The sequence below is a fragment of the Macaca mulatta genome, chromosome 5 (assembly GCF_049350105.2).
Source record: "Macaca mulatta isolate MMU2019108-1 chromosome 5, T2T-MMU8v2.0, whole genome shotgun sequence".
NCBI lineage: Eukaryota > Metazoa > Chordata > Mammalia > Primates > Cercopithecidae > Macaca > Macaca mulatta.
Window position 1 is genome coordinate 130,007,354 of NC_133410.1, and position 12,004 is coordinate 130,019,357.

The 12,004-nt window shown below is 38.4% G+C and overlaps 1 protein-coding gene across 4 annotated transcripts in view; it reads right to left on the bottom strand.

Annotated features, from left to right (window-relative positions):
- Positions 1–12,004, bottom strand: part of TNIP3 (TNFAIP3 interacting protein 3) — an 84,895-nt gene that overhangs the window by 44,997 nt on the left and 27,894 nt on the right. For 3 of the 4 annotated variants that reach the window (XM_078002701.1, XM_078002702.1, XM_078002704.1), the window contains exon 2: positions 6,505–6,625. In XM_078002701.1, coding sequence (XP_077858827.1) covers positions 6,505–6,625 — 121 coding nt within the window. Of the gene's footprint in view, positions 1–6,253; positions 6,340–6,504; positions 6,626–12,004 lie in introns of those variants that run through there. The other variant, XM_078002703.1, reaches the window with a different exon arrangement.

Genomic DNA, 12,004 nt, shown 5'->3' on the forward strand with positions numbered 1-12,004 from the left:
TTTAGTTCACAGACCTATGTCTCTGTTTTCTTGGGATGTCTGGTGGTGTTTTATTAGAATATAGAGTTCAAGCTGGGCATATGCAGCAAGATCTCTTTATCTGGATGTATACCTGATATTCATGTAGAGTGGAATCCTTTAAAAATCCTTGTAATGAACGGAAGGAGAAATATGTCATAAATTAACCATGGGATCAAATTAACTCTATGGTGATATTTTGGGAAATACAACCTGGCCTAATTATCCACTAATCTGTTTAATTTGGAGAGTTTATAAAACTTTCAGAATCAGAAGACTAAACACTAAGAGCCAAGCTTTACTGATAATAGAAAGATACATGGTTCATTTAAATAACTTCACCTATGTTGCCAGTAATGAGTTTCGAATGCCATAAGGTGCAGCAGCTGAGCTGACAGGTTCCTCACTGCCTGAGAACTTGCAGGCAGAGCTTTTCAGCCAGGTATCCAAAGGTTTCCCAATGAAAGTTTAACAGATCCTCACACAACAATGCAACATTTTTTTTTTCTAGCAGAAAAAATAGATCAAGACATTCCACAGCTACCTTTGAAATTAGATAATGAGATTCAAAGAGGAAGTCAGTTATTGTATGAGAAAACCATTAAAGAAAAGTTTGAAGCTCAAGCTCATCCTACTAGCATTGTGATGATGATGATGATGATGATGATGATGATAGTGTTGTGTTGATTTAGCACTTTATATTTACAGAGTGCATTTTCACTCAATTTGTATAATTATCACAACCCATTGTACAGATAAGAAAATAAGATTTTGATTAAAAAAAAATACACAGCTTTCAAAAAAAGGGAAATAAGAAAAGGAAAGCCAGATTTTTTTTTTTCCCAACAGTGTGGTTACAGAAAACGTGTGTCAATTTACGGTAGTTTGCAAGAAGTTTTTCCCTCACAATCTTTTGAAGTGTCATGAGTATATATTAATCTCGGAACCAACTAAAGCAATTTCTCAAGGCTTTTTACCTTGGGAAGAGTGTCCAGGTCTAGAATTTGTCCCCAGCCACTGGGAGTTCCTCCCTGAACTTGTATCAAAAGTAATTAAAAGCCCATTTCTAGTTCTGCCTCTAAGTTAAAATCAGAAGCAATGGAATCCAAAGACAGGATGGGGCTTTTAGGTAAATTCAATCCTGGCAGGATCTGCTTAAAATTTGGGCATTTTTCCCTTTCACTCCCAGGTTTCATCCTTGTTTTCAAGCATTATTGGAACGTATTTGTTTACCCAAGAAATACAGTTCGAGTATCCTGTCCCTTTCTTTTGTATTTGAAGATATATGACTGCAGGTTCATATATTATTTTCATAATTTTCTCATAATACTTGGACAATAACTTGGTTATATATAGCTTTCATTTAACATTCATATTGGAACCTTAATGTCATTCTCACTTAGGTAATTATTTTTCCTTTGCCTACAAGACTTTAAATGACCTTTGATTACTAACTTTCTACTTTTTCAACTGTCCCAGAATATAAAAGCATACTTTCATGCTCATGGAGTTCCTCATGTTCATCAATAGTGGTTTTCTGTTTCCTCAAAGCAGTGAGTCAGTCTGTTCATTTCTCTTATAGTAATTCTTCTTCTTTACATATTCTTGGCAATAGTAGCTGAACAAAAAGGGAACTTGACATATATCTCAGACTCTTTCACTAAATAATATCTCTTTTATTCAGTCGCACCCTTCACATCCCATAAAGTCATAAAGAAACCAATTTCCTTCTCCTTGAAAGGGAATCTACCTTATTGTTCTTAGGCTAACTTCATTCAGTGTGAAAACGAGAGAAGTCTTCTTCAGTCCCTGTCATTGGCTCACCCTTGTCTTAACCAAATAGAAATTTTCTTATATATTTCCCTTTCTATCAATATCTCAGCAAAAATGTGAAGGTCTTTGTTTTGTTTTGAATATAGGATTTCTTTCTGCAGAGTGCTATTGTGTAAATAGTTCAGCAGAGATTCCACCTGGAAACTAAGCCATGTTTACTCAAAGAATCAAATATTTGAAATACCTGCAGAGGACACTTGAGGAGGATATGCCAGTGGTCTATTGGGATAAAGAATGAAGACTCCTGGGGGCTGTTCTGGGAGAATTTACCCAGGAGAGAGAATCAAGTCACAGTGGCTTGATCCAAGTTTGGTGCTTTAAGCTCAAAGAGGAGGAGTTAGCCTGATGACAGTATCGTTCCTGACACCAGCTGGAGCTCTGGTCTACTCTTCAAATAACTCTGAAGTGAGGGAGGGAAAATTAAAAGTAGAAAGTACAGGGCAATTGTTTTCATTAGACAGATTTGAGATTAGGTCCAGAATCTAAATCCCCTTAGCTGTACAATCATGAGAAAATTGTTTAGCCGCATTGAACTCCAGTTTCCCCATCCATAGAGGGGTAAAGATGAAATGGGCTAATGAATAGAAATACTTTGCAAAATGCTGGCCAAGAGTAGGTGCTCAATAGACAGCAGCTAAAACTCGAACAAGGACAAACTGAAAGGACCGTGACCCTCCGGCAAACACTGGAAGTGCACGCTAATTTTGGAAAAGAAGAAGTCTCTTCACCTCGGTCACAAGAGCAATAGTGTTTGGCTGCATTTTGAGTTCTCGAAGACATATTCCACATTGAGCACACTTGGCATAGTGAGTGGTACCCAACGGTGCTCCTGAGAGTGGTACAGCAAACTTTGAGAAGCCAGGAGTTTGAGCACCTGAAAACTTTCCGCAGTCAGTAACTTCATGACACCAGGATGGGTAAGACCAAATGGCAGCTTCCATACAAGAACGGAGAGATTGAGCTTGAGTGTACATTTTATACTCCCCTGCAGACTCTGAGAACTATTTGTAAAGGAATTATAGGAATAAATCAATTGTATATTCAGTGTTACCATGTCTCATGAAACCAAACAAGTTGTTTACTACTGGTGCTTTCTAGAAAATTCTATGTTGTGATACTTTATACCTTCATGGAACACTTATACCCCATCATCAAGGAATCCATGAGTCTCTCATAATTCATATGAGAGAAAACACTTAGATACATAAGTGATCACAAAAGCAAAATGATGAAGTCTATAAATGACATATAAAGAAGATAAAGAAGTAGGACATAGCAGGGAGGGGGCTGAGTAATGCCATGTGGGACTAGAGAGGGTGAAAAGGTTTCAAAACAAGAAAGGTTTGAATTGGGATTAAAAAAAGGCAGTTCATCAAATGGGCAAGGAAGCAAGGATTTCCAGAAAGAGTAAACAGCATGTGAAATGACAGCAGAGGAAACTTCATGGTTTGTTAAAGGCTTATTGGTAGCTAGAACACAGGGTGCACTTTGGGAAGCAGCAGAATATATAGAAGACACTAAAACACTACAGGAAAAATATGTACAAACTTGGCTTTCTATCCTGATACAACTTTGTGAATTTAGGCAGTGTTTTAAAATTTCTATGAACCTTAGTTTCCTCATCTGGAAAATGTGGATAAAGACAGACATATTTAAGTGTTGTTGTAGGTAACAAACAAAGTATTTACCCCAATACGTATTTACCCCAACAAGTATTACATCTTTCTTCTAATGTTTTGTTCTAAATGTGGCAGAAGCTGTATCTTGGAGGAATGTATATATGATGCAAAGGCATTTGGATTCAGTGATGTATGTAAAGAGATCTACTTTTAAGTTTTAAGCACTTTTAGGTTTTAAGTACATCAGTAAGATCTATGTTGATAAAATGAAGAAAAGGAAAAAAGTCCAAAGATATAATGAAGGCAGATTAGATCTTCCCTTAGGGAAGGTCCAGAGTGAAGGAAAGATGGCACTATTCTGTAAATGGTGCCACCTGAGTCGTGCAGCATGGTGGCCCTGAAGGAATTCAGGATTCCCCCAAATTTGGATGACTGGGTGCCTAGTGATTCACTCACCAGCATAGAAAATGTGTGTGTAGTGTCTGGGGTGGGGGAGGGATGACAAGCAGATATAGCAGGAAATATATTGAATTCACTTCAGGAAAGACTGAGTGGAAAGAAAGTACATATAGAAAAGCACTCCATGTTTAGTAAGTACATGTGTCTGGAGTCATTGTCATATGTTTGGTAGTTTAATGAGCCCAGGACAGATCCTTGAGTAACACTAATGTAGCACAAGTAGGTGACGTAAGGGAAGTCCGTGAAGGTGAGTGAGAAGAAGAGACCAGAGAAAAAAAGCAAGGAGGGGTGGCGAGGGTATCTAGGGATTAATATTATAGATGTCAATGGAATAAGACATTTTAAGGAAATTGAAAGACTAAGTAGTGTCAAATGCAAATAAGAAGACAAGTGAAAAGTAAAATGCAAAATGACGATTGGATTGATCCAGATAGAGGTTATTAATGGTGTGATAGGAGAGGGAAAGTTTTGGATGCTGTGATCAATGAGCTTGGCTATGTTGTGTAAGAGTGAGTTCAAACATTACCCATAAAAGAAGATGAGGTCTCATATATGTTTGAAGTGAAGGAGAACGGTACATATTTTGAGCTGGTGAGAGGTGATGGAGAGATTGGAGATACAGGAACCCCCACACTGTTAAGTGATTGGTCTTATCATACAGTGGTGGTTTTCAAACTCAACTCGGTCCTCACTACTACTCTGCGACTCATTTTAGTTTTACTTATCTCTTCTGTCTCCCTGCCTTCCAGCAGTCATTTCATATCTTCCCCAATTCTCTTAAGCCTTGGGTCTCACCTCTCACCCTCTCAGTCTCTGTAGATGTCTTTACCTCATACTTCACAAAGAAAATAGAAAACATTAGCTAAGAATCTGCTGCCCTTTGCCTGGAAGTGTGAACTGCAGGAGAACAAGCAAATTTCCTCAATGAGGTCATAGGAGAATCAATGTCTTAGAGAGAGAGACACAAGTTTCAGTGAAGTCCAAAAGGAGACATAACCTGTAGCTAAGAGGATGGTAATAAGGATGTAGAAGAGCTTTTTATCATGTAAAGGATGACAAGAAGATGAATGAACAGAATTGCAAGGAGGTCAGTCATGAGCAAATGGGTCTTAGAGGATGATAATGAGAGGATATGAGGATGAGGGTACCAGAGGGAATTGATATTATCACCATGAAATTTCTTTCTGGAGTTAGACAAGAAGGTGGCTGGAAAAAGCACACATTTTCATGAAGGAATAAATTTCTAGTTGAGAGTTAGAGGTGTATATGTGAGGGCTTGGAGTTGGGATGAGAAGAGCAAAAGAAAACAGAAGAGGTCTTATTTGACCCCTTAACCATTAGTACACATTCATCGGTAACTCCAAACATAAAGACAACCTGTTAAGGAAGAAGTAAGTTTTTAAACAGGAAAAAGTGACTAAATGCAGAAAGCACACAACATTGTTCATGACATGAATGAAAAAAAGAGGTACAGGAGTATCCACAGCATATTAAGTGAAAAGGGTAAGTTAACAAGACAGGGGTGTGTGTGTGTGTGTGTGTGTGTGTGTAAAAGACAGAGATACCCAAATGCTAAGAGATGGTCTCTATAGGTGGTGAGCTTACTAGTGGTTTCAGAGGCAGTTCTATGTTTAGTGAAGCCTGAGGCCTATACAATTCTGTGATTTCCTTTAAAGGAAAAAAGAAACAAATTTATGGATGCAAATTAGTTATAAAAGTAAATATTTGTTTAAGGGAGCCCATGCTCCATTATCTCCACAGCAAATCTGTCTCTACATGATTTTTATAGTTTTCTGTGTTTATCCACATACATTTTCTACACTGAGTAAGAACTTCTTTAGAAAGAAGAACTAATGTTATTGTTAAAAAGAAGTATAAATTACTTTTTAAAATGCCAGCCATGCTCTCAAACTACTCACATTAGATTTTTTTTTTTTTAAGTAAGAATCATGAAAGATAGTTTTTAATTGGGAGGACTAGAGTTTAAGAGTTCATGTTGTCATAGGATGTATGTCAAGATAGTCATCTGTAAAATTCCTAGCTTGAGCCTACCCTTGAATTTTATTTGCTTATATAAAGCACCATAGACAAATACCCTGAAACAAGTGGAAGTTCAAAGTCAAACAACTCCTTTAATCAGTGAAATCTTGCTTTTTCTTACAAAAATACAAAATGAAACAAAAACGACTACAAAAAATCATTGACATGAGTTGTGCTGATTTTGGTGACCCAATTTAAACAGGTTTACTTAAAATGGGTTACTTCCTCCCAGAAGAGAGTTATCCCTGCATTAAACATTCTTTCTAGTAGCATGATCTCCTCACCTTCTTGTAGTCACAGCTGCCTGGACACTTTAAACCGGAAAGTGCCAGCAAATTCTTCTGCTGAAGAATTTCTTTAGTAACAGGAAGTGGCTGTGTGAGAGAAGTTTTATACTGCTTTACTTTATCCTCTCAGCTGACAAGGAAGTACATGACTGACTGTAAATGACTTGGGGACTGTCCCCGCAAATTCTTCTTGGTGAATAAACTGCTGAAGGGTAATCGAGATAAGGAGAAAAAAGGTGTTTTCTTACCCTCGGAGAACACAGATTTCTGTGAGTTGGCATGGCCTGTGGGGTGAACCCTTTTGGATGAGGAGAAGCATTTCTCTCAATCAGATCCTGGATTTTTTTGTCCAGCTCCATGCTTTCACATCTGCCCAGAAAGACATGAGAAAGTTACGTTATACAAAGGTAATTAAAAATTATTCAGGTGTAGAGTGAGCTTATGGATGACATGGAGGTGTTATTTATGTATGATACTTCTCTACGATCTCCTAAACTCTAATCTCATTATGTTTTCATTAGTGCATGCCATGAGAGCACTTTGAAAGAGCATTAGAGTTTAATTTTCTCTTACAAAGGAAGATACGGACAAGTTTAGGAATTTTCAGTCTGAGAAAAATGGCAAGAATTGAATCAAACACTCACAGTGAGCTAGGCTCTTTCATGCATTTTCTTATCCAATGTGCACAGCAACCTATTAAAGTAGCCACTGTCCCCTGCATTAGACAGATAAGTAAACTTGAGTTTAGGAAGTTAACTAACTTAAGTGAAATCAAACTGAAGCATCGGCAGGGCCAAGATCAAACTCAGACCTATAGAATTCTACAGCCTGTCTCAACCATTTTTGCTGTATGTCTTCAATTAACCTGAAAACAAATCCCTAAGCAGCTACTTGCCACCAAATGGAAATAATAGATTACAGCTGAAGAGTATCTGGTAGCCCCCTTAGGAGAATCTAGTCCAGCTGCTTCTCAGAGGGAGTTGCTCACAGTCACATGACCATTAGCTGATAACACCAAGATTTAAACCAGAGCTTCCTACTCAAATCAAATTTTTATTTTTCCTTTATACCAGGGGTCCCCAATCCCCACTGCCAGTCTGGGGTCTGTAAGAAACTGGGTCACATAGCAGGAGGTGAGAGGCAAGCAAGTGAGCAAAGCTTCATCTGTATTTACAGCCCCTCCCCATGGCTCACATTACCCCCTGAGCTCCACCTCCTGTCAAATCAGCAGCGGCATTAGATTCTCATAGGAGCACAAACCCTATTGCGAACTGCGCATGTGAGGGGTCTAGGTTGTGTGAACCTTATTGTGAACTGCACATGTGAGGGATCTAGGCTGCCTGCTCCTTATGAGAATCTAATGCCTAATAATCTGTCACTGTTTCCCATCACCCCCAGATGGGACCATCTAGTTGCAGAAAAACAAGCTCAGGGCTCCCACTGATTCTACGTTATGGTGAGTTATATAATTATTTCATTATATATTACAATATAATAATAATACCAATACAGTGCACAATCAATGTAAAGTGCTTGAAACCATCCTACCCCTGCCCCAGTCCGTCAAAAAACTGTCTTCCATGAAACCAGTGCCTGCTGCCAAAAAGGTTGGGGACTACTGCTTTATACGATGTTGGTATAATGGAGAAATTTTCTCATTAAAAATACAACTCACAAGGAAAAATGCATTGTGTGATTTTTTCTTTGTATGTATATTATTTATAACATATATATTATATATAAATATATATTATATATAAAATTACATATATATAAAATATATATTACATATACAAATATATATAATATATATATATATATATTTTTGCCTGCCTCATCATATCTCACCCCCTGAAAATAACCCCTTGGATCGAGGGAGGAGTTCTTGCAGGAGTACTTCTCAAAGTGGTCTCCAAATAAAATAAATAACTAGATGAACGACCTATTCAAATGCCTGTATGGCAGAGGTTGCTAGGGTTGTCTGCTCAATCTACCACCTTCGTTGAGAGTGGCTCACAGGAGTAGGCTCTGACAGCCATGTTTCCATTGGTATGACTTGAACTTGCCTTTTGGTTATAACTGATTGGACTAAGAGTAAACAACTGATCCCAGTTTGGCCAGTGGGATTCTCCTCCGCATCTGGAGTGAACTGAGAATGAAGCATATAGGTAGAGAAATGTGGAGCTGAAAGATGGAGAGAGTCCTGACAATTTTCTAGTTTAGAATCAGCCCCTTCTAAGGTCTGACTACCTTCCAACCTTTGGATTCTGGGAAACACTCCATGTCGTTATAATGAATTCTCTCGCATTATGTTTAAAGCTAGCTTTGCTTGGTTTCTGTTATCTAAAATCAAAAATCCCTACATATGCACCTTGACTTTCATATTTATATTGTTTCTTTCAGGCTGTGAAATGTCTGTACATCATGGGCCGTGTACGATCCCATTGTAAAATATGGGCTACTGGGTCTACGGTAAATCCTTCATGGTGCAAAAGGTTGCTTATGCATAACAATGAGTTTGGACCTATCTTCAGGGTTTTCCACAAACCTGTGAGGAGGAAAGTCACAAAATTTGTTTGGTAACTGCCCTAAGTCCTTCAGGTTAATTAGATTCCCACATAGCAACAGAATTTGACTAGTCTAAATGTTAAGCTCCTGAGGCAGCTTTCGGACCTATTCTGAACCAGACTTGCCTGCCGAGTACCACAAGACTTTCTGGTACCACATCCCTCTGTGACAGAAAAGTTACTGAGCCACTTCAATCTCAGGCAAGATCATTTGAAGATAAAACTCCTCATGATCTACAAGTCCTCAAATGATCTCATTTTCTTGCTTTCTAATCTTACCTTCTACTCTCTCTTCCTTCCTGCTGTCTTTCCTCCAGACACGTTTGCATCGTCAAACTTTATGGAACATGCCAAGCAGTTCCCACTCCAGGCCTTGGCGTTTGCACTTCCTCTGCAAAACTTGCTCTCCCACTTCATTCAGTGCAAGCTCAAATGTCACTTTATCACAAAAGCCTCTGCTGACTAACCTATCTGAACTAGCTTTCTCAGCCCCATCACTATTGTCCCTTAATTCTGTTCTATTTTCTTCTTCGAATTTTATTATTATTTTGATTTCATATTTGTTTATTTTTCTTCTCCCTTGCTCCATCTATGTCCCAGGAAAGAAGAAAGGCCTTTGTCTGTGTTTATTCACTGCTCCGTCTCTTAGCACACAGTAGGACGTCAATAAGGATTTGTTATTGAATAAGTATAACAACAGGATGAGATTTAACTCAAAATACCTAATTATTAACTCAAATCTAACCAATAAATTAAGAGCTTATCTAAAATGTATGTAAATAAACTCAAACTCATGGGACTGATAAAGTCAAAACACAAATCAGTAAGCAAGGAAACACTAGCAGCAGCTTCAGAATGGACACTCAAGCTCAGCTGGTATCGCCCTCAAGGCTACCTTGTTCTTTTTTACTTGTATTATATGTGTTCTTTGATATTAAACAACAATTGAGTATCCATTATTGCAAGATACTGACTTTTCACAGAAATAATCACATGCAGTCATCACTGTTCAAATTGTTTCAACTTCAGTGGCAAGCGTGTTAGAAGCCAGCAGTTACTGTTCCCACTTCATTTGGACAGAGTGGTGAAGGGTCAGCCTCAGAACTGGGACCCTGCGTCCTCTCATGTGAGCCCGGTTCAGCACACATCCCTCAGGACCACAACCAAAGAGGGAGGGGCCCTCATGAGGATAGTGGTTTTCTGGGCTTGGTGCACAGTGAGACTCAGCGTGGTGACTATAGCTTCACTGACTTTGACCACTACAGAAAGAGGAGAAGTGGCAGCAAAAAAAAGAGAACCATATGGAAGTGACCACACATGGGGGGGCTTTGGTCACACCTATGGAGAGAGTGGGTGTCAGTGTTGACCACTGTGGGAAGGATAGGTTTCGAGCACTCAGGAATCCAGCTGGGAACGGAAAGGACACAGGAGGGGTGGAGCTCCGGGGATTGTAGCACAGTAAGGACTTGCACTTACTGTCTTTTCTCATTGCCAATATGATTGACATTGTCACTGTCACTATAATGAATATGCCTCAGAACTTGCATATGAACCCTCTGAAAGAAGCATTGTGATGCAGGAGAAAATCAACACACTTTTAGAGTTGAACACAACAGTGGGATCTAGCGTAAGTCCTTTAGCATCTGTGAACCTTTTTGGCCTGTTTTGTAAACAGAGGAAAACAATGTAATACTGTGAGGCTGTCAGTAGGATTAATGATGCCATATGTACAATGCTTAGCACAGTGCCAGGCATGCCATAGATGCTCAGTGATTGATGCTATTGTTATTATTCTGAGGGTCTGGAATAGTTACCAAACATTCTAACAAACAAGTTTGGAAAGCAGGAGCCATAAATTTAGTATACCACCATAAAGAAAAGAAAAGTACAAAAAATATTCACTGGGTTCAAAATATACTCAAGAAGTTTAGTCACACTTCAAATAAATGAGAATTATGTCACCTATTTGGGCTTTATAATATTCTTAGGAAACCTTTTAGGTTATTCTTTAATTAATGTAGGAATTTGTACATGAAAATATTTTACATTAGTGAAATTCATTATGTTTCATAAATTTCAATTTGACCTAGATTTATTTCACAGAAGAAAGTACTTACCAGAGTTCGTTTTTTCCTATAAAGCTCAACATTCTGACAATCGAGAGGCAGAATTAAAGTTGAAAAATCCTCCTTTTTTCTTGAGATCACTTAATAATCGCATCCAACAGTATTGTGCTCATAATACAACACTATGACCTGAGGTTTGCATTAGGGTAAAACAACAACAACAAAAAAACACCCTACCAAACTTTTAAACACCAATAGAACAGATCCTATATAATCCTTGCATTAGTTCCATGGGTACATAGTTGTCCCCACCTTGGGATCTGTTCCAAGAATCTGCTCAACTGATTGAGAGTTACGGCTCCAGTGATCTCTGCTCTGGGCCCTACCTCTTACTCACACATATTTTTCAGATAGGAAGCTTGAGCGTCAATGAGGATAAGCAGTGAGGCTAGACACCTTCTCCCAGCTCACTTGACTCATGAAGAGCAGGGTAAGAGTTCATGCTGAAGCTTGTGACTTTTTTACTCTACATCTGGGGTCTTAGTGAGCTCAGCAATCGTTAATACAGCAGGACCATGGAGGGCTGTGTTATTTCCAAAGAATTTGTTTTAGGTTTTCCATTGTGCCAGGCATTTCTGCTCTAGTTCTAAAGAAAACAACTATAGGTCCCTCCAACTGAAATGTAGCTGATTTGTCAAGTCAGATGTTCGGAGAGGCTTGGGAGATAAGATATAGGGATCACGTCTATCTTATATTTTTGACCAAAGTCCATGGATGGGATTCAACCAAATTAAATACAAAATAATATGTGTGTTATGTGTCTATCGTCTCTTCCTGAAGATAGGGTCTCTAGCAAGTTCTGGACCTCTAAAAAGCTTAAAAGCCCTGACCCAACTTTAGTTATTTTCACTAGTGACTACTTTTTTGGGTCTAAGTGTACACTTTTATTATGTTTTCTTTCCTTCCTTTTTTTTTTTTTTAACCACGCAGGAGTTATAAAAATTCAGCAATGACTCTTTGAACCAAATACTATTACTAAAATCTTGATTTAAGGGAGCCTGTTTACTAAATTATAAATGAACAGAGAATGATGGAGGGAATATTACTAGGCTAAG